The 22,278-nt window shown below is 54.7% G+C and overlaps 1 protein-coding gene across 9 annotated transcripts; it reads right to left on the bottom strand.

Annotated features, from left to right (window-relative positions):
* Positions 1-30: 30 nt before the first annotated feature.
* On the bottom strand, positions 31-19,042 carry HAP1 (huntingtin associated protein 1). Of its 9 annotated transcripts, none has more exons than XM_009432198.5 (12): positions 16,369-19,042; positions 14,940-15,019; positions 14,453-14,620; positions 14,175-14,341; positions 13,876-13,981; positions 13,731-13,797; positions 10,530-10,660; positions 10,091-10,165; positions 9,627-9,761; positions 9,382-9,473; positions 8,180-8,218; positions 31-318 (listed from the first exon to the last, which is right to left on the bottom strand). In XM_009432198.5, exons 1-12 carry the CDS (start codon positions 16,835-16,837, stop codon positions 237-239), a joined length of 1,611 nt encoding a protein of 536 aa, XP_009430473.1. In that variant the 5' UTR covers positions 16,838-19,042; the 3' UTR covers positions 31-236. The 9 variants fall into 9 exon arrangements, with proteins under 9 accessions (XP_009430473.1, XP_054526876.1, XP_009430470.3 ...); XM_009432195.4 differs by lacking the exon at positions 31-318 and adding an exon at positions 4,963-7,475 and having other exon boundaries at positions 16,369-18,875; XM_009432196.5 differs by lacking the exon at positions 31-318 and adding an exon at positions 4,963-7,475 and having other exon boundaries at positions 14,453-14,569; positions 16,369-18,873.
* Positions 19,043-22,278: the final 3,236 nt, after the last annotated feature.

Raw genomic sequence — 22,278 nt, 5'->3', positions numbered from 1 at the left:
TTTCTTTAGAACACATTTCACAATCTGTAGTTGTTTTGTTTGCCAGTTTATTGTCTGCCTCTCTGGCAAAACAGGAAACTGGGAGCGTGACAAGTCCCTCCTCCCTTCTGTATCCCCGGTGGCAAGAATAGGAGGAACCCAATAAATATTTGTAAATAATTGCTCATGAGTGGCTGGTGCAGGCATTGCTGGTGTCTCACTCCATTCCATCATTGTCCTTGTGCCTGTTGACACCATTACCTTGAGCTACCCACCACCTGAGGGCTGTAGAGGAGGGAAAGTGTTTTCTCTACCCATCTTAGGTCCATGGCTGGGGCTCTGTAATAAAAGACAGATTACAAGAGAAAAGCAAACAAGTTTATTAACATGTGTATCACACATTTAACACAGAGTACCCAGAGTTGAGTAACTCAGAGAGGTAGCTTAGAATTCAGGCTCACACTGTCTACGGCCATACCACCCTGAACGCGCCCGATCTTGTCTGATCTTGGAAACTAAGCACGGTGGGGCCTGGTTAGTACTCGGATGGGAGAATTCAGGCTCACAGAGCATCTTCAACAAAGAACAATACATTTGTAGGCAAGATAAAGGACAGCAATTTTTAGACTTCCAAGGGTGGCTAACTGTGTGTGGGAAACAGCTTTCTGCCCGTGGGAGCTGAGCCCTGTCCCCTCTCAGGGCTGGGTCTGGTAGCCAGTGGGCCTCCCCCGGCTTCTCCTGCCCCCCTGGGCTGCCATGTGACCCACATCCGGCAGTCACAGCTCTTGTGCCAGCTGCAGAACAAGGGCTGGGGTTCCTACCGCCTGTCCCAGAAGAGGGCTGAGGTCCAGGCCCCCAAGCTCCAGCCTAGGTTGGACTTCCAAGGGTGGCTAACTGTGCATGGGAAAGCAGCTATATGGAAAACGAATGGTAGATAAAGGCTAGTGAGTCAAGTTTGTTATTAGATTGCACTGGTGCCACTCCAGGCTGAAAGGGGTCTAAAGTTGTCTCCGACTTGTTCCAGACATTACGGAAGGAAAACGTCCTACGTAAATGAAATTGTCATTCTGTGTCCTCCCACCACAGCAGCAGATGTGTCCTTCCGTTGAGTGAGGGTAACCTTACGTCCACCAAGGATACTTTGAGAAAGTCTATGAGGAGCAAGCTTCAGTCCCATGGTTTCAGACTATTTATGCTCTGAACACAAGAGTATTGATTAATTATGTTCTCAGCTCTCCTCGCTGTTCTAAGTTTGCACTTGTTGCAAGTAACTTATATTTTTTTATTTGAATGTATTTTATTTTTTTGAGACAGAGTCTTGCTCTGTCACCCAGGCTGGAGTGCAGTAGTGCCATCTCAGCTCACTGCAACCTCCACCTCCCAGGTTCAAGCGATTCTCCTGCCTCAGCCTCTCAAGTAGCTGGGATTATAGGCAGGCACCACCATGCCAGGCTAATTTTTGTACTTTTTAGTAGAGGTGGGGTTTCGCCATGCTGTCCAGGCTGGTCCTGAACTCCTGACCCCGTGATCCACCCGCCTCAGCCTCCCAAAGTGCTGGGATTCTCTAGGTGTGAGCCGCTGCACTCAGCCTGAATGTATTTTAAAGCAGTAGATAGAATAACAAAGGAATATGAAAACCATGGATTGAATGGACCATTTTATGTATTCAGAGAGACGAGCCACCATCATTGCCAGAAATACCATGTAAAAATTGGCAATTTGGCCAGCCGCAGTGGCTCATGTCTGTCATCCCAGCACTTTGGGAAGCCAAGGCAGGCGGATCACCCGAGGTCAGGAGTTCGAGACCAGCCTGACCAATACGGTGAAACCCTGTCTCTACTAAAAATACAAAAATTAGCTGGGCATGGTGTTATGCACCTGTAATCCCAGCTACTCAGGAGGCTGAGACAGGAGAATTGCTTGAGCCCAGGAGGCAGAGGTTGCAGTGAGCTGAGATCACGCCATTGCACTCCAGCCTGGGAGACAGGGCGAGACTCTGTCTCAAAAAAAAAAAGGCAATTTGGAGATTGCAGTATTTAGTAAATAAATAAATGATCAACATTGTGCAACCACTACCAAAAAGTGTATTGTAATGCATCAAAAATCAACATTTTATTCACTAATGAGTATCAATAAAATAAGTCCAAATTATGGAAACCAAAAAAATAATAAAAAATAAAGTTGTCTCCAGATATTTAACTTTTTTTTTTTTTTGAGACAGAGTCTCACTCTGTTGCCCAGGCTGGAGTGCAGTGGCACGATCTTGGCTCACTACAAGCTCTGCCTCCCGGGTTCACGCCATTCTCCTGCCTCAGCATCCCAAGTAGCTGGGATTACAGGCGCCCACCACCACGCCCGGCTAATTTTTTGTATTTTTAGTAGAGGCGGGGTTTAACCGTGTTAGCCAGGATGGTCTCGATCTCCTGACCTCGTGATCCACCCGCCTCGGCCTCCCAAAGTGCTGGGATTACAGGCATGAGCCACCGCGCCCAGCTTTATTTATTTATTTATTTATTTTTGACACAGAGTTTCGCTGTTGTTGCCCAGGCTGGAGTGCAATGGGGCAATCTCGGCTCACTGCAACCTCCGCCTCCCAGGTGCAAGCAATTCTTTTGCCTCAGCCTCCCAAGTAGCTGGGATTACAGGCATGTGCCACCACACCCGGCTAATTTTGTATTTTCAGTAGAGACAGGGTTTCTCCATGTTGCTCAGGCTGGTCTCGAACTCCTGACCTCAGGTGATCCACCCACCTTGGTCTCCCAAAGTGTTAGGATTACAGGCATGAGCCACCGTGCCCAGCCCAGAGATTTAACTTTTATCCTTCCTGGTAGATGGACACAGTTGAAAATGTATGTCCTGTTTTTATGCAAATAGGAGGGTAGGGAGCTTTTCTTGTATCTGCGTCTTCTCAATTGCCTTCAGCTCAAAATAGTCCTTATGCCAAAGTGGCGTATTTGGAGGTAACACATTCTAATTTCCTTCAGGGCCAAGTGCAGGGCAGTTAAATGCCTCCAGAAGCATCTCTCAGACAGTGTCAGATGACAGTTAGAGGATAAATACCCCAGCTCCCCCACCCAAGGGGTGGGATAACTCTGAGATATATATATATATATATATATATATATATTTTTTTTTTTTTTTTTTTTTTTTTTTCCCTTGAGACAGAGTTTCACTCTTATTGCCCAGGCTGGGGTGTAACGGTGCAATCTCAGCTCACCGCAACCTCCACCTCCTGGATTCAAGCGATTCTCCTGTCTCAGCCTCCCGAGTAGCTGGGATTACAGGCATGTGTGCCACCATGCCCAGCTAATTTTGTATCTTTAGTAGAGACGGGGTTTCTCCATTGGTCAGGCTGGTCTCGAACTCCTGACCTCAGGTGATCCACCTGCCTCGCCCTCCCAATGTGCTGGGATTACAGGTGTGAGCCACCTCACTCAGGCTACTCTGAGATATATTCTACTGTCCCCCAGAGTTCCCAGCAGGACTGAGACCCGGTTAGCCACAGCAATAATCTTCTCAATGATATTCTTTTGGCAGGGGGGCCACAAAGTGTGTTTTATTTTTACTATTCATATAAATAATTTTCTATAATATCCCGGAGCAAACCAGAGAATTTGGCAGTCCCATTTGCGGGTCCCCTCAGAGACCCACAGGCCAGTGGCATCTGTGTGAGGTGCCCAGGTTCACAGAGCAGCTTGTGGCTTGCATCCACCTTGCAGGTTGCTTTTCTTCCACATCACCACTGGGGACTTGAAGATAACAGGGGCAGGGAATCCTCCAGATTTTAGGAAATTTCACTGCTTCTCCTGCTCAGTGGTCTCTGGTCCACAAGGTGTTCTCCTGCATCTCCGTTTCCTTCAAAGCTTTATCAAAGCTGGCAATTTCCCCCATGTCTGGTTTGTCTGTCATTTTCTTTTCTCTTTTTTTGAGACAGGGTCTTACTCTGTCACCCAGGATGGAGTACAGTGGTGCAACCTCAGCTCACTGCAACCTCAACCTTCCAAGCTCAAGTGATCCTCTCACCTCAGCCTCCCAAGTAGCTGGGATTACAGGGGCTGCCACCATGCCCAGCTAAATTTTTTTGTATTTTTAGTAGAGACGGGGTTTCACCATGTTGACCAGGCTGGTCTCGAACTCCTGACCTCAAGTGATCCGCCCACCTCAGCCTCCCAAAGTGCTGGGATTACAGGCATGAGCCACCGCGCCTGGCCTCCCCCAGATATTTTCTTGTGTTTTCAAATGGAGTCTTGCTGTTGTTGCCCAGACTGGAGTGCAGTGGCATGATCTCCGCTCACTGCAACCTCTGCCTCCTGGGTTCAAGTGATCCTCCTGCCTCAGCTTCCCAAGTAGCTGGGATTACAGGCACCCACCACCACGCTCAGCTAATTTTTGTATTTTTAGTGGAGATGGGGGGTTTCACCATGTTGGCCAGGCTGGTCTCGAACTCCTGACCTCAAGTGATCCACCCACCTCGGCCTCCCAAAGTGCTAGGATTACAGGCATGAGCCACTGCACCCAGCCTCCCCCAAATATTTTCTATCTGTGGTTAGTTGACTCCACGGATGCAGAGCCTGAGGATACGGAGGGCGACTATACTGGTTCCTAAACCCTGTTCCAGGTCTGCTCTGGGGACTTCACCCTAAGACAGTGGGTGACTCTCTCCCATCCTATCTTTCACAGCCAGGCCACTGAGTCAGTCTCTGGGGTGAAAGGATCAGGGAAGCATGAGCTCAAATCCCAGCTCCACACTAGCCATGATCTGCTGGTGAGGGCATCACTTAACCTACTCTGGCCTGAGTTTCTCCATCCAACAGACACTTATGACATCACCCACCGCCCTCTAGGAGCTGCTGCTATGATTAAACGGCGTATTTAATAGGAGTCCTTGGCACATACTTCAATATTAGCATCCACCCTTTCTCTACAACTTCGCCCTGCCAAGTGCACACACACACTCCCTAGAGAGACAGCTGGAGGCTGGGCCAGCAGGGCATAGATCCTTTATTTCCTGCACCACACGCACACAGGCTGACAAGCAATAGGAGATTGAGAGGTGCTGTGTGAAGGGGGGCAGGTACCTGCAGAAGGCCTCAGTCCCAGCCCCCAGCTATTGAGGAACAAAGGTGTGGGAAAGGGCAGAACATGGAAGAGGAAGCCAGGGGCAGGGAGGGGGGATCAAGACAGAGGGGAGAGGGGCTGGGCCATGGATGGGAGCCTGGACACCCCCAGGCCACTGGCAGAAGAGGGAGGGAGGGAGAGGAGACACACCACTGGGCAGAGGGGCCCTCACCCACCCACACACAGAGACACTTGTGGTTACAAACAGTAGGTAGGGACTGAGAAGAAAGGATGAAGAACAGGGAAGACAGCCAGGTCCCTCAAGTCAACAAGAACCAGGGTGGCCACCATTAGCATGGGCATCAAGGGGTGAGGGGCACATTGTTGGGAGGGCGCTCACAACTCCCTGCCGGTGGAAGCTGGGCCCTGTTCCCTGCTCAGGGCTGAGTCTGGTAGCCAGTGGGCCTCTCCCGGGCTTCTCCTGCCCCCTGGGCTGCTATGTGGCCCAGGCCTGGCAGCCACAGCTTTTGCACCAGCTGCAGAGCGAGGGCCGGGGTTCCTACCGCCTGTCCCTGAAGACGTTGGAAAAGCCTCCAACATGTGGGAAAGGGCAGAACATGGAAGAGGAAGCCAGGGGCAGGGAGGGGTCCCCAAGCTCCAGCCCAGGTTCATGAACACAGAGGGTGGGCTGGTGACAGACACAGGGTCCCATTTCAGAGGATGGGAAGGAGGGTCTGCGGGTGTGGGGCTTGGCCAGGCAGCAGAAGGAGGGGCCTCAAGCTGTCTGTGGGGCCTCTGCAGGCTGCTGGGGAACAGCAAAGCCTGGAAGAGAAGCAGGTGGATGTGAACTGGGGCATTGATGACCACAGGCCTGGCCTGGGCGGTGGGCAGGGGTCTGATCAACTGTATCAGAAGGACACGGAAAGTCGCCATTGATAATTATGCAGGTTGCCCCCTGCATGCGCCATAAAGGTCATGGTTCAGTTTATAACCTGCACAAGCTTACATGACACGCCTGCTGAAGCCAGTGCTATTCCACCCGGCAGTGACCAAAGGGCCATGAGAATGGGGACAGACTGGGACGGGTACCAGGACAGCACTAGAGGGGAGGGATGAGCCAGTGAAGGTGCTACAGCACAGGAGTAGAGAGGACGGGCTCAGATCTACCCCTGGCTGTGTGGCCCCAAACAAGTGTCCTTAGCTCTCTGAGCCTCACCTCCTCACCTAACCAATGGGGACACATCACCTGCCACAGAGTGAGGCTGATGGGAGCTGACGCACGTGCAATGGCTGCTGTGCATGAGTGTCACAAGGTCATCTTTCATGTCCTGCGGCTCCTTAAAGAGGCAGGGCTCACATGGCCTGCACTCGGCAAGTGCAGCTCCCAGACTTTGGGGTTTCTGGCTGGGGAGAGGAGACCCTGTTCCACCCCACAACCCTGCAGGAGGCCCTAGCCCACCTTCTGACACCCAGGGGACTGTTCCAACTGTGGCCCTTGCTGGTGAAGGCCTTTGTCCCCATAGGCTGGGCAGTCCCAGAAGGCCTCTCTTCCTCCCAGGCCGTGGGAGGGTGGCTGGCCCTGTCCTCCAGCCTGGGTCAGCCCCTGGGCTGCTCCACCATCCCACCCACCACCCCCGTGTTTGTTTTGACTGCTGCTGCCACTGCTGCAGAGTTGGAGAGCCTGGGGGATAGAGGAGGCAGGGGTTGGGGGCAGGGGAGGCAAGCGGGCAGAGATGGGAAGCTGAGGTGCAGTGTGGGGGCACAGTCCCAGCCCTGACCCCCAGCCCAGCCCCCAGGAGAAAAGTGGATGGAGATCTGGAATCCTAAGCAAATGCCACATAAATGAGCACTGACACTACGGTTCCCACTGAAGGGGATCAGAGGTGTCTATGCAAATGATATGCAAAGTCCATGCAAATAAGCACAGCAGGTAGGGCCAGGCTGGGGCAGGTGAGCACTCCGGGAGCTTATCCACCCTCTCTTTTCATCGGCACGACGATCTGCAGCTTGTCCGGCTGGCGGCAGGGAGGGCCCCGTGGGGGCACTCACTTTTCTGGAGCATCTTCCACCTCAGCTGCCGCCTGTAATGGGCATCTTGCCAGTTGGCCAGCTGCTGGAGGACATAATTCATGTCCAGGTGTGAAGGGCCCAAGCCGCTGGCCTCCAGGGCTGATGTCACCACGTTCATCCGCGTTGCCTCATCCAGCTCCAGTTCCACCTCCTCCCAGCCCTCGGTCTCCTCTGACACCAGCTCTGCCTCTTCCATCACCCCTTCCTCAGCCGGCACCTTCTTGGCAGCCCCCAGCTCCTCCTGGGGCACCAACTCCTCCGCAGGCGTGAAATCTTCCCCCCGCATAATATCCGCTGCCAGCATCAACCCTTCCTCAGCCTCAAACCCCTGCACCTGCTCTCGATCCTCACTGTAGCGAAAATCATACCTGGGCGGGAGATAGCGACATCTTTAGAGGGGCTGGAAAGTCCAACCCCCCAGGCCCACCCCCACCCGTCTCCACACAGACTCTGATGGTTCCTCCTGGTTCTGTCCCAGCCAGGGGAGAGGCGAGCTAGGTACCAGCTCCAAGGCTTCAAACACCCAGCCCATCCCCCTGGTGGGAGGGAGGAAGAATGGTCACCAACACTGCATAGGCCCCATCTTCTTTTATGTCCCTGACCCTGCACGGAAGACACCAACAGGGTTAACACCCACTTCTGTCTCCCTCCTGCATGATTCAACCTTCATAGCCCACCCCACAGCTACTTGCCATAGGAACAAATCCATTCTAGACAGGCTCAGACAGGTCAAATGACTTGCCCAAGGACACACAGTCAGGAAAGGGACCACGCTGGGCCTTAGTCCCAGGTGTTCCCAGCTCCTAAGCCAGTGCCTGTCACCTCTCAGCCCATAGTCAGTTGAAAAGAAAGCTTCAGTCCCCACTCAGAGCTGCCTGGAATCAGACAGCCACCCAGGGGGCAAGATTTGAAGGAAAAGTGGGGCAGCCCCTTCCCAGAACAGTTCTCAGCTCAGCCAGCCGAGATAGCAGGGCCTTCTCCGGAGTTGCAGGGTGGCAGAACCAGAGGCAGGTGGGCTGTCTGGCTGCTGAAAGCTGAGGGCAGGTTGTAGGGGAGCCCCTGGCAGGCTTACCTTAGGCTGGATGTGTCCCCTCTGGGCATCTCATAATTCCTTCAAAGAGAAAAGGACCTTCATTATGAGACAATGGAAGCCGAAACTGCAGTCCCTGGGGCTTGGTCAAGCTGAAGAACCTTAGGTAGTGGCCATGAGCAGTGGCTCACGCCTGTAATCCCAGCACTTTGGGAGGCCGAGGTGGGCAGGTCACCTGAGGTCAGGAGTTCAAGACCAGCCTAGCCAACATGGTAAAACCCCGTCTCTACTAAAAATACAAAAATTAGCTGGGCTTGGCCAGGTGCAGTGGCTCACACCTATAATCCCAACACTTTGAGAGGCCCAAGCGGGTGGATCACAAGGTCAGGAGTTCAAGACTAGCCTGGCCAACATCTCTACTGGCCCATCTCTACTAAAAATACAAAAATTAGCCGGGCGTGGAGACGGCCACCTGTAGTCCCAGCTACTCAGGAGGCTGAGGTAGGAGAATCACTTGAACCCAGGAGACGGAGGTTGCAGTAAGCCGAGATCACGCCAACCTGGACAACAAAACAAGACTCCATCTCAAAAAAAAAAAAAAAAATTAGCCAGGCTCGTGCCTGTAGTCCCAACTACTTGGAAGGCTGAGGCAGGAGACTCGCTTGAACCCAGGAGATGGAGGTTGCAGTGAGCCAAGATCTCGCCACTGCACTCCAGTCCAGGTGACAGAGTGAGACTCGTCTCAAAAAAAAAAAAAAAAAAAAAAACCTCAGGCTGGGCATGATGGCTCACGCCTGTAATCCCAGCACTTTGGGAGGCTGAGGCGGGCAGATCACCTGAGGTCAGGAGCTTGAGACCAGCCTGGCCAACAGGGTGAAACTGTGTCTCTACTAAAAATACAAAAAGTAGCCAGGCGTGATGGCACATGCCTGTAATCCCAGCTACTCGGAAGGCTGAAGCAGGAGAATTGCTTGAACCTGGGAGGCAGAGGTTGCAGTGAGCCAAGATCATACCATTGCACTCCAGCTTGGGTGACAGAGCAAGACTCCATCTCAAAAAAAAAAAAAATACCTCAGGGGGAAGTGATGGGTCCATATTCATAGAGAAGCAATGAGTGGAGGGGCTGATGCAGTGAACGAGGTGGGTATAGGGAAGCGTGGAAGGTCAGAGTGTGAGGGCAAACCCCCTCCCCACTACAGGAAAGGCCATGGCCTACGGGGCAAGGGAGGGCCCCAGCCACGCACCTCTCCATAAAATACACAGGGTCTGAGATCATCCTCCTTAGAGACGTTCTGCGCTCCTCAGCCAGCGTCTCCTGGAAACCAGGAAGAGTCTCCTATGGTGGAGAGAACAGACGTTACCAGAGGACCCCCACAGAACCCCCACCCATAGGCTCAGGCACAGAAGGGAACTGGGATCTCAATCAGCCACCAAGGCTGAGACACAGGCACAGACGTAGAAAAGTGGGCAGCCAGGGGAGGGTCCTCACCAGAGGCACGCTGTATGGGTAATGGGTGGCAGACCCAGTGGACACCGGGGGTTGCTGGCGGAGGGTCTTCACCTCCTCCTGCGTCTCAATCAGCATGCCCCCACAATCCATGTACTTCTCCCGCAGGTCCTGCAGCTGGGAACCCACCCACACGCTCTGTTGGGACCCAGGCACACCCAGTCCAGCACTCCTGCCTATCTGCTCTCAGGCTGAGGCCAGAGGCCCAGGTTCTGGACTCCGAGTGTCATGTGGGGGACCCAGGGCAGGTCCCTGCACTCCACACCACTCAGACCTTGATGGAACTGTCACCTGCTGGGCTGTGCCAGGCATGGAGGGGGTGGAAACGGACAAGACTCAGTTCCTGCTAGTCCTCTCCAGAGTCAGGTAGCTGCCAAGGGCCTGGGGTCCCCACTCTGGGCCAGCGGCTCTCCAGGGTGGGGGCAGAAGCCGGCAGCGAGACTCACCTCTTCCTGGAGCTGCATCTGGATTTCCTTCTCTGAAGCCAGCTGCTTCTGCAACTTTTCAGTCTCAGCCCCATACTGGAAGGACCCAAAACCAGTGAACCCCCATCTGAGGCCTACCCACTCAGGGCACCCCCTGCTTCCAGCAAGTCTTCCCAAGCACATCAGTGAGTCCTTGGCAGCCCATGAAATGACAAGTCACACGGAAGGAGGGCAAAGAAGGCAGGGGAGTCACACAGCCTGGTTCCTAGAAGACTCCAGGACCCTCTCTGGGCCTTGGTCTCCTCAAGACAACAAGGGGTCAAGATAAGGGGCTCTCTGAGGTCTCTGACTGTGACACAGAAAGGGACCTCAGGCCTGGTGGAGCCGAGTGGAGGCAGGAAGAAGGAAGCTAGGGTCCCATGGGGCCACGACAAGAGGGTTCCACACACACCCGACTCACCATCCGGCAGCGCTGCTGCAGCTTCAGCACCTGGGCCTGCAGCCGAGCGACCTCCTGCTGCTGCCGTTCATAGTTTTCCAGCCTGAGCACCAGCACCTCTGACAGCTCAGCCATCTGTTGGCTGGCCTCCGCTGGGGAGGGCAGAGGACAGGTCAGCCCTGGCTCCCCTGGCCTTCAGGGACCAGCTCTGGCCCTCCCAGATGCCTCTGTCTCCCCCACCCTCGGCTGCTGCGCTGTGCCAGTGGGTCCTGCAGGGCTTTGCATTCCTCACTCAGGTCTTCCATTCAAGAAATGTTCATTGACTGATACTGAGCAGGGCACCAGGGTGAGTGGTCAGTAAGACCCTGCCGCCACACTGAGGTAAAGTTGGTGGGGAGACAGACCACAGTCACACATCATACAGGCCATGATGGGCAAATGTCAAGGGTGTACGGGGCAGGGGCATCGCAGCTACAGCACCCAACCCGACCTGCAAGGTATAGGAAGGATTCCTGGAAAAAGGAACCACTAAGCTAAGACCACAGGGCAAGTGAAGCTCACCCAGGCAAAGAAGGAAAAACATGGGTCCAAGCTGACTGGAAAGGCCCAGAGGCCATCATAAGACACTGGGAGTGGGAGGGCCCAGAACAGTGCACACAGGCCAGACCACAATGGTGGGCAAGGGGGTGGGGTTTATCCTTTGGCCAATGGAAAGCTATTTGGGAGTTTTAGGCACAGTAATGACGTGGTCAGACTTGGGTTTGTTGGTTTATTTATTTATTTATTTGAGACCGAATCTCTGTCGTCCAGGCAGGAGTGCAATGGTGCAATCTTGGCTCACTGTAACTGCCTCCCGAGTTCAAGCGATTTTCCTGCCTCAGCCTCCCGAGTACTTGGGATTACAGGCATGCGCCACCACGCCCAGTTAATTTTTGTATTTTTAGTAGAGACGGGGTTTCACCATGTTGGCCAGGCTGGTCTCAAACTCCTGACCTCAAGAGATCCACCTGCCTCCACCTCCCAAAGTGCTGGGATTACAGGGGTGAGCCACTGCACCCGGCTACTTGTTTTTTAAGAAATGAGGTCTTGGGCCAGGCACAGTGGCTCACGCCTGTAATCTCAGCGCTTTGCGAGGCCGAGGGGGATGGATCGCTTGAGGTCAGGAGTTCAACACCAGCCTGGCCAACATGGTGAAACCCCATCTCTACTAAAAATACCAAAATTAGCTGTGCATGGTGGCGCATGCCTGTAATCCCAGCTACTCGGGAGGCTGAGGCAGGAGAATCGCTTAAACCCGGGAGGTGGAGGTTGCAGTGAGCAAAGACCACACCACTGCACTCCAGCCTGGGTTACAGAGCGAGCCTCCATCTCAAAAAAAAAAAAAAAAAAAAAAAAAGGAAATGCGGTCTTGGCCGGGCATGGTGGCTCACACCTGTAATCCTAGCACTGTGGGAGGCCAAGGCGGGAAGATCACTTGAGGTCAGGAATTCAAGACCAACCTGGCCAACATGGTGAAACCCCATCTCTACTAAAAATACAAAAATTAGCTGGGCACGGTAGCACAGGCCTGTAATCCCAGCTACTCAGGAGGCTGAGGCAGGAGAATCACTTGAACCTGGGAGGCGGAGGTTGCAGTGAGCTGAGATCATGACATTGCTCTAGCTGGGCGACAGTGAGACTCCGTCTCAAAAAAAAAAAAAAAAAAAAATTTGCCTGGCATGATGGCACACACCAGTAGTCCCAGCTACTCAGGAAGCTGAGGCAGGAGAATCACTTGAACCCAGGAGGCAGGGGTTGCAGTGAGCCAAGACTGCAACACTGTACTCCATCTCAAAAAAAAAAAAAAAGAAAGAAAGAAAGAAATGAGGTCTTGCCAGGTTCCCAGGCTGGGGCTGGAGTACAGTGGCTATTCATAGGTGCGATCCTATTACTGATCAGCATGGGAGTTTTCACCTGCTCTGTTTCTGACCTGAGCCAGTTCACCCCTCCTCAGGCAACCCAGTGGTACTCCACTCCCTGGACCGTACTGACCCTGTCGGCATAGTGTACTACAGCCCAGAATTCACAGGCTCAAGCAATCCTCCCACCTCAGCCTCCTGAGTAGCTGGGACCACAGGTGGGAGCCCCTGCACCTGGCCAGATTTGGTTTTAGAAAACTCATTAAGGCTGTGTGCAGAAGTTCCTGGTAGGGCGCGAGTAGAGGCAGTGCGACCAGTTAAGAGGTATCCTGGGCTAGAGGCAGCCCGAGTGGGGAGGCGGAAAAAGACTTAAGCCATTCCTAGGAGGTAAAAGCAACAGAGCTTGGGGACTGGTTCCTACTCCAGTGGCCTGGGGACCAGTGGGGCCATTCAGGGAGTTGCAGAACCCAGCAGGAAGGAAGGTCAGGTCTGGGGTAAAGGGAACAGCAGGAGTTCAGCTGTTGCCACTTTGCGTCTGCATCTCACCAGCTACACTTGAACTCCTCAGGCACAAACACTGCTCCTCACTCATCTTCATAAACACACAGTGCCTAGGACGATGCCAGGCACAGCCACTGCCCCGTACATGACTCTGAACTGTCCCAGCCCTGGGTGCCTGGTCTCTGGCAGCTCATGGCTCCCTCTTGCCTGCCCCAAATAAGAGGAGACAGGCTTGGAGGAGACCCACCTTTTTTTTTTTGAGATGGAGTCTTGCTCTGTCGCCCAGGCTGGGGTGCAGTGGCGTGATCTAGGCTCACTGCAAACTCTGTCTCCCAGGTTCAAGCAATTCTCCCACCTCAGCCTCCCAAGGAGCTGGGACTACAGGCTTGTGCCACTGCATCTGGCTAATTTTTGTATTTTTAGTAGAGACAGGGTTTCTCTATGTTGGTTAGGCTGGTCTCAAACTCCTGACCTCAGGTGATCTGCCGGCCTCAGCCTCCCAAACTGTTGGGATTACAGGCATGAGCCACCGTGCCTGGCCTGAGACCCACAATTTCTGTATAGCTCTTTATAGTTTGCACAAAGTACTTCCTCAGCTGTTGACACTCTTAATCTTCATAAACCCTGGAGAGATCAGTGGGGCTGAGAAAATTAATCCCCATTCTAAAGACAAAGGTTCAGAGAGGTCAAGGAATGTATCCAAGTTCACACAGCTAGGAGTGCCAGATCTGGGACTTGAACTTGGATCTCCATACTCCGCATCTTGAGTTCTTTTCTCTGCTCCTTGGGACAACCCCCCACCCCAAGTGACAACATTACGTACAAAACTGCTCCACACACTCCAGAATGAGCATCTGTTCCTCATCCTCAAGAGTGTCGAGTTGAGAGGCCTGGAGGGAGACAAAGAGGAAGGGACAGGGAAGTCAACACCCCCTGCTAGCAGGGACGCCCTCCTCCCCCATTCTCACCTCTTCTCTCAGCTGATGATTCTCCTCCTCCAGCAGCCTCAGCTTCTCCTGCAAGGCTTCCAGCTGTGGGCAGTGGTGCTGGTGCAGCAATGCCTCCTGCAAAATCCTAGGGGACGGAGGAATGGGATTCAGGGTGCAGGGAGTGGGGCTTCCCAGTTCCCAGCCCACCAGGGCTAAGGGCAGTGTTCTCAATTAGTTCCAGCAACCCTGCCGGCAAGCACATCACCTGTGTCCCTCTTAACAAGTGAGGAAATTGAGGCTCAGAGAAAGGACTCGCAGGTGCAAAGGCAGGAACTCACAGCTTAGGGGCATCACAGGGATGAGCACACTGCTGGTCTTCCTCTGCTTCCTCTTCTTCCTGTTCCTCTTCCTCCTCCTCTTCTTCATCCTCATCCTCCTCATCAGAATCTGAGTAGAGCTGGAGGAGCTCATCCCGCAAGTTCACCTGGTGTCTGAGGTGTAAAATCTGGCAGGAAGAGAAAGGAGCCATGGGTTGGGAGTGGGCAGGGACAGGAGAGGGTCCTGGCATGAGGCAGGTGTAGATTGGCCCCCTATCCTCTCCTCCCCACCCGGTTACCTCCTCCTTGGCTGAGCCCAGCAGGGCTTCCAGCTTGCTGTTCTCCTCCATCAAAACACTGTTCTGTTTCACCAGGGACTGGCCAATGCGAGCTGCAGTGTTCAGGTCCCTCTCTCTCTGCAGAAGGACCATCCCATAGGTAACGCTCTCCCAGACAGGTGGGAGAAGCTGGGGGGGACACAGGGGTCAGAGAGAGGCTAGGCCCCTAAGAGAACCTTCCCCATCTCCTAGTTCTCTAGGGTACCAGACCAGAGTCTGCCATTAACCCACTGTGGAACCTGGCTCAGTTTCCCCTCATGGAAAAAGAAGATCAGACTGGCTCTGAGAGCTCTTCCAGCCTGAACATCCCACATCGACCTGTCTCCCATAAGAAGGACCCTTACCTGGGGCCCCAGAGAGACTGCCAATCAGGAAATAAACAAGACCCCCACCCCTACAGGACAAAACTAGAATAAGGGCCTGCCTGGATCAGGAAGGCAGTACACACCTCCTCCAGCAAATATAACATCACTTTGACGTCTTCCTGGGTGATCTTTTTGACTGGCAGAGGTAGGTTAGGACACAGTGCTGCAGGAGGCGGCAGGTGGGGAGAAAAGGCCCAGCCAGGTCAGGAAAAAGGAGCAGATGCTACCAGCAAACAGCTGTTTCCCGTCCTATCGTCAGTTCTCCAACAAGGGTCATCGGGAGAGAAGACTGGGCTCCCCTCCTGCCCCCCACATCCTCCCCTTACCCCTCGGCACTCAACACTCCCTTCCCTGCTCCCAGGGCCAAGCGGACAGGGTTTTTAGGTTTTTGGGGTTTTTGGGGGGGTTTTTTTGTTTTTTTTTTTTTAGACAAAGCCTTGCTCTTGTCCTCCAGGCTGGAGTGCGATGGCGAGATCTCAGCTCACTGCAACGTCTGCCTCCCAGATTCAAGCAATTCTCCTGCCTCAACCTCCCGTAGCTGGGGTTATACACGCCCACCACCACGCCCAGCTTATTTTTGTATTTTTAGTAGAGACGGGGTTTCACCATGTTGGCCAGGCTGGTCTCGAACTCCTGACCTAGCGATCCGCCCGCCTCGGCCTGCCAAAGTGCTGGCTGGGATTACAGGCGTCAGCCACCGCGCCCGGCTTTTTTTTTTTTTTTTTTTACCCCTGTAGGAGCCTGAGGTAAGGGGGTCACAGTCCTCCAGGCTCAGAAACTGGGCTCTCCGGACACCTGGGTCCCTGGCGCCTAGAATGGAGACAGCCAGGGGAAGTACAGCCTCAGACTGGCTCATCACCCCCTACCCAGGAGGCAGTGCAATGGAGTCTCCTGGGTCATACAAACAGATGCAGCCACTCACCCTGCACCTGTTGCGTGTGCAGAGGACAGGAGGAAGACTTCACCAGATTAGGAGACACTCGAGCCTCTAGGCCCAATCCAGAGATCTCCCCCGACCCGCAGGAGGATAGGAGAGACAAGGGGCAGGAAAAGAGCGCGACTTTGCCCCCATAACCGCAACCAAAAAGTGGGCAAAACTTCCCCCTCCGCCCGCCCACCCACCCCTCCATCGCACGCAAGCCCGGTCGGCCAGCGCAGGCTCAGAGCGCGCGGGACAGCGCCCTCCCGCAGCCCCCCGCCCCTCTCCTGGCACTGCGGTAGACCCAGGAGAGGGGCGCTGAGGGGGTGCAGATCTGCCGCAGCAAGAGGCGCGTGGAGGTGGGTGGGCGAGCGTGCAGGCCCCAGAACCTGACTCACGGGCACAAACCAGGGGACAAGAGCAGAGGAGGAGATGGAGAAGGGGCGACCAGACACCGCAGTGACATCGCGGGGGTGGTGGACGGGTGACACTGAGTGCTAGAGGGGGCGGGGCGCCTGGACCCGATGGGGCCACTTCCTCCCTGGAGTTGCCCCAGTCCCCACCCCGTCCAGGACCCCGGGGGCCCGATTTACCTTCCTCCAGCTCCCGAATAAAGGCGGCGCGCTCAGGGCCGGACACCCCGGGTCGCCGGCCAACGTAGGAGGCTGGCGTCTTCCAGATGCCCGCTGCCTTTCCAGTCCCCCGGCCAGTGGCCCGGGAACCAAACGGCCCTTGGAATACGAAGCGGGTCCACGGCGCGTCCGAATTGTCGGGCATAGACCGGACATCCCCTTGGATGGCCGAGAATGCGGACGGGCGCCGGGCTCCTGCCTTGGCTCCAGCCTCGGAGGCCGGGCGAGCTCCGGTGCGGGCTTCCGAGAGGAACTGGGATCCAGAGGCGGCTAGGGATCCTGCTCTCTGTCCAGTGCCCCGTGCCTGCGGCTGCGCAGAGGGCTCCGGAGCGGGACTGGCTGAGGGCGAAGGTGCACAGGTGAGGGCTGCTGGGTCCCCGGGTCCGAGCCGGCTCCCCGCGCAGCACCGGCCCGACCTCTTCGGGCGCATCTCGAGTCAGCTGTCCGCTGCTGCGGCGGGACCTTTATAACCTGCGCCAGCCGCCGGGCCGGACCACGCGTAGGGGTGGGGGCTGCCGAGAAGCAACTAGTGGCAAGCGGGACTCAGAGCCGCGCGGGAGGGGAGCTAGTGGTGACGGAACAGAGCACAGTAAGAAAAGGAGGGCAAGAAGGGCGAGTGCAAGTTCCGGATGGCTCCGAGTTGGGATGGGAGCGAAAGATTTTTTCTGCCCTCTCCATCTCCGGAGAATGGTTCTGCCCAAAGCCGCGGCTGCCCCAGGACTCGCGGGTGCCTGGCTGGGGGCAGCCCCTCCCCAGCTGCCGCGCCGGGGTTTCGGGTGCCTTTCCTGGTGTAGAAGCTGCCAACCCAACGTTGTGCATACGGTCTGGGGTGGCCAGTGCATTAGGGCAGCGCTGCGTCTTTCCCGGTTGACTGGGAGAGACATTCCAAACTCCAGTTCGCTTCCAACGTGCTGCAACCCTGCCTGGCGCTGGAACCCTGACCCTCGCGCTCACACCCCAGTGCTCGCGCCACTCGACGTCTTCCATTTGATTGGATTAACTGTTCTTCACCTCCTACCCTAATTCGCTTTGCCCTCCTCTTGCCATGCTGGCGAACCCCTGTTCTTGGGAGACGCCGCTTAAAAGTCTCCCTGTAGCCGGGCGCAGTGGCTCACGCCTGTAATCCCAGCACTTTGGGAGGCCGGGGCAGGCGAATCACCTGAGGTCAGGAGTTCCAGACAAGCCTGGCCACCTGGTGAAACCCTGTCTCTACTAAAAATACAAAAATTAGCCAAGCATGGTGGCGTGTGCCTGTAGTCCCAGCTACTCAAGAGGCTGAGGCAGGAGAACTGCTTGAACCTGGAAGGTAGAGGTTGCAGTGAACCGAAATTGTGCCAATGCACTCCAGCTGGGGCTACAGAGCGAGCCTCCCCCTCAAAATAAATAAATAAATAGAATACTTTTTTTTTTAAGTATCCTACTGGAAATGTTGGGTAGACAATTAGATGTATAAATCTGAGTGTAGGGGAGAGACCGGGCTGGAGATTTAAATGTAGGAGTCATTGTTCTTTGATGACCATTTAAAGCTATGAGACTGGTGAGATCCCCAGGAGACTGAGAGAAGACAGATAAGAGCGCACAGGACTAACCCCCCTAGGATTCAGAGGGCAGAAAGAAGAAGAGGAGGCATCAAAAGGAAGACTGGGATGAGTGGGGCAGTGAAGTAGAGGAAAACCAGGAAAGTTGGGTCCTAGAAAGTAAAGAAAATGTTTCATGTAGAGAGTGGCCACCTGTGTTGGGTGGTGCTGTTGGGCCAGGCAAAGACTGAGGACAGAGACTCAGCTTGGCAAACTGGGGTCATGGGCAACCTTGGTGAGCTGGGGTCATGGCCTCGGCAAGAGTGGTCTTGGGGGCCAGGCACAGTGGCTCACACCTGTAATCCTAGCACTCTGGGAAGCCAAGGCAGGTGGATCACCTGAGGTCAGGAGTTTGAGACCAACCCGGCCAACATAGTGAAACCCCATCTCTACTAAAATACAAAAATTAGCTCGGTGTGGTGGAACAAGCCTGTAAGCCCAGCTACTTGGAAGGCTGAGGCAGGAGAATTGCTTGAACCCAGGAGGCAGAAGTTTCAGTGAGCCGAGATTGCACCACTGCACTCCAGCCTGGGCGACAGAGCAAGACTTGTCTCAAAAAAAAAAAAAAAAAAAAAAAAAAAAAGAGCGGTCTTGGTAGAGGGGGTGAGAGAGACCAAAGAGGAGTGAGGAAATAACGAGAGGTAACAAAATGAAAACAGAAAGAAGGCTAGGCGCTGTGGCTCACACCTATAATCCCAGCACTTTGGGAGGCTTAGGAGGGTGAATTGCTTGAGCCCAGGAATTTGAGGCCAACCTGGGCAACATGGCAAAACCCTTTCGCTACAAAAAAATACAAACATTGGCCGGGCGCAGTGACTCACACCTGTAATCCCAGCACTTTGGGAAGCCTAGGCGGGTGGATCGCCTGAGGTCAGGATTTCGATACCAGCCTGGCCAACATAGTGAAACCCCGTCTCTACTAAAAATACAAAAAATTAGTTGAGCATGGTGACGGGTGCCTGTAATCCCAGGTACTCAGGAGAATCACTTGAACCCGGGAGGCGGAGGTTGCAGTGAGCCGAGATTGCGCCATTGCACTCCAACCTGGGCGACAAGAGCAAAACTCCCTCTCAGAAAAAAAAAAAAAAAGCTGGGCATGGTGGTGCATACCTGTACTACTTCAGGGGCTGAAGTGGGAGGATCACCTGAGCACAGGTCGAGGCTGCACTCCAGCCTGGGTGACAGAGCAAGACCCTGTCAGAAGGAAGGAAGGAGGGAGGGAGGGAGGAAGGAAGGGAGGGAGGGAGGGAGGGAGGGAGACAGTATAGAAAACCGTATTGAAGAAATCTGCAACAAAGGAGAGCTGGAAAAGGGCACAGGAGCTGAAGGAGGACATGAGTGCTGGGGAGTGTGCTTTGAAGATGGGAGAGAGGACAATATGTTTACATGCTGATGGAAATGTTCCCTCAGGGAGGAGAAAACAGGTGCAGAAAAGAGAGCATATCTCCCAGAATACTTCTGGAAATGGAGGAACTTTCATAACATAACCGTTCTCCTCCTTGTTCAAAGTCTGCATGTTTTATTTTCTTTCTTTCTTTCTTTCTTTTTTCTTTTTTTGAGATGGAGTTTCACTCTTGTTGCCCCAGGCTGGAGTGCAATGGCATGATCTCGGCTCACCACATCCTCCACCTCCCGTGTTCAGGCAATTCTCCTGCCTCTGCCTCAGCCTCCCCAATAACATGCGTCACAACATCCGGCTACTTTTGTCTTTTTAGTAGAGACGGGGTTTTTCCATGTTGGTCAGGCTGGTCTCGAACTCCCGACCTCACGTGATCCGCCTCCCCCTTGGTCTCCCAAAGTGCTGGGATTACAGGCGTGAGCCACTGTGCCCAGCCCAAAGTCTGGATGTTTCCTGTGGTTTCTTTGTCAGCAGAAAGCTTGAAGGAGACACACAACCCCAGGGTTTGCTACGACAGTGAGGTTGAAGAACATAAGGAGATGGCTGTTCGGGCATCGGCACAGCCCAGGCTTCCGTGAGGCTGCAGCTCCGTAGGCTCTGCCGAGTGGTCCTCCCACAGCCCAGCTTCCTGGACTGTCTCTCTGTGCCTTGGACATCTCTGCAGCCCCAACCACCAAGCACAGAACAGGGCATACAGAAGAAGCCTATTACACTCCTGCTGAATTAAATTGTTTCTGGCCCATGAGGAAGAAGCCCTGGGAAACCCCTGGAGAGTTTGACGGGGAAGAAGGCAGAGGCAGTGGGATGGAGAAGACAGAGATGAAGTTAGGAGACCCTGAAAGCTCCCCCAGCTGACCACACCCTCTAGGTCAGCGCACTGGCAGCCAGCAACTCTGGCTACGGCCACCAGAGGGCAGTGTCAGCCCGTATACCTCCCCCCGTGGCTTCCTCACCTACAGGCTCAGTCGCCCCACAGCAGGTGGAGTAGGGACAGAGACTCCATTTTACAAATGGAGAAACCAGGGCTCGGGGCCCGTCATTCTGGAAGTGAGCATTTTGGCCTGGCTGACAGATATCTGCCTTTCCACAGCCTAGGGCTGTCCAGGAGACTGGGGGTGGTCTCTGATCCAGGCCTCTCAAGTGGTTTTCCTCTGTCAACCACCCCCTCCCTCTCCTGCTTCTCGTCTAGGGGGAGAAATCAGACACAGCAAAGACCCTCGGCCTCCTGTCCTCCCTCCCAGTGTGCACCCATGGACCCTCCTGGATCCAAAGAGGATGGGAGGGTGCAGAAGACTTGCCAGGCTGCAAAGCCAGACCACCCACCACCTAATTGTGCACACCGCCCTGAACCTGGGGCACATTCACTCCAGTGCCCAGCCCTGGGCAGCACACAGGTGGCTCAGGCCCCTCCTCCTGCCCCCTCCCCTGGCCTGACCCTGGGAAAAAAACACCTGGAACAGGGTAGGTCATAGAAAGAGCCCCTAAGGGTCGGTGCCAGGGACCTGGGGGGGGGGGGGGCAGGCACCAGGGTTACTTTCTGCAGGGGAGCAGGGTGGAGGGGCACCCTGAATTAGGGACAGGGGAGACCTCCTCACCCCCGCCACAGTCCTGCTGTCTCCTGCAGGCCTTTCGGGGGCCCTCCCCCATCTCTGATCCAGGCCTTCCCCTCCAGAACCAGGCAGTGGCCGCCATAGCCCTCACCCCCACCCCAGAACCCAGGTACAGTCCCTCCTTACATCAGCGGAGAATGGGGGGCCTAGGCCCTCAGAGGTTCCCCTTTAACTTTTCTTTTGTTTTTTTGAGAGGGAGTCTCACTCTGTCGCCCAGGCTGGAGTTCAGTGGCATGATCTCGGCTCACTGCAGCCTCCGCCTCCTGGGTTCGAGCAATTCTCCTGCCTTAGCCTCCCGAGTAGCTGGGACTACAGGCACATGCCACCATACCCATCTAATTTTTGTATTTTTAGTAGAGACGGGGTTTCACCATTTTGCCCAGGTTGGTCTTGAACTCCGGACCTCAAGTGATCCATCTAGCCTCGGCCTCCCAAAGTGCTGGGATTATAGGCATGAGCCACCACACCTGGCTCCCTTTAACTTTTCTCCTCTTCTTAAAGAGCCCAGCCCAACTCCTGGGCCACTGAGCCCCTCTGGCCTGGAGCAAGGAGGTAACGAGGTGCTGGGGGCAGCTGGGGGTCTGAGCCCTCTGCCTGCTGTCTTCCATGGCCCCGCTGCTGGCCAGGACCGAAAGGGAGAGAGGCAAGGAGAGAAAGGACAGAGAGCAAGTGCCGGGGGCGAGGGCAAGGGGCTGAGGGGGCTGGGACCTCAGGTGGAGAGTACTGACCCCCACTCTGAAGTTCTTCCCCACCTGGGGGCTCCTATCCTGGAGGAAGGCCCCGCCTCCCACACAGGCTCACTCCTGCTCTTGGTTCTGATGTCTGACTCCTCCTCTGAGAAGCCCTCCCTGGTGGGGCTCACCTGTGTTAGGTCCCCTGTGCCAGATCGGGCCTCTCTGTGTCCTCCCCTCCCCTGGCATTCTCTCCCGACTCTGCCCGCTCACAGGGTAAGATGATGTCATTGACAAGATGATCTATTTAGTAACAATGAGAGCCGTATCTGTTTTGCTCACTTTTGTATTCTCAGGACTCTAATGAGGCGTCCAATAAATATTTGTTGAATGAACACATCAGTGGATTCTCTGGGTATGGACGGCGGGAGTGGTAATCGCCCTGGGGAAGTGACTTCCGGTAAGGGTGAGATCCTAGGACTCTGGACTCCCAAACCAGGGCTCCACATCCCCTGGCACAGGTGAGCGCCACCAGGAACCCTCCAGGGGCACCTGTGGGAGAGGGTGGAGACCGGCCAGGATGTGAGCCACAGATCCCCAGGGAGTGACCCTCG

This window comes from Pan troglodytes, chromosome 19, assembly GCF_028858775.2.
Source record: "Pan troglodytes isolate AG18354 chromosome 19, NHGRI_mPanTro3-v2.0_pri, whole genome shotgun sequence".
NCBI classification, from domain to species: domain Eukaryota; kingdom Metazoa; phylum Chordata; class Mammalia; order Primates; family Hominidae; genus Pan; species Pan troglodytes.
This window is presented reverse-complemented; position numbering and strand designations above follow the sequence as displayed.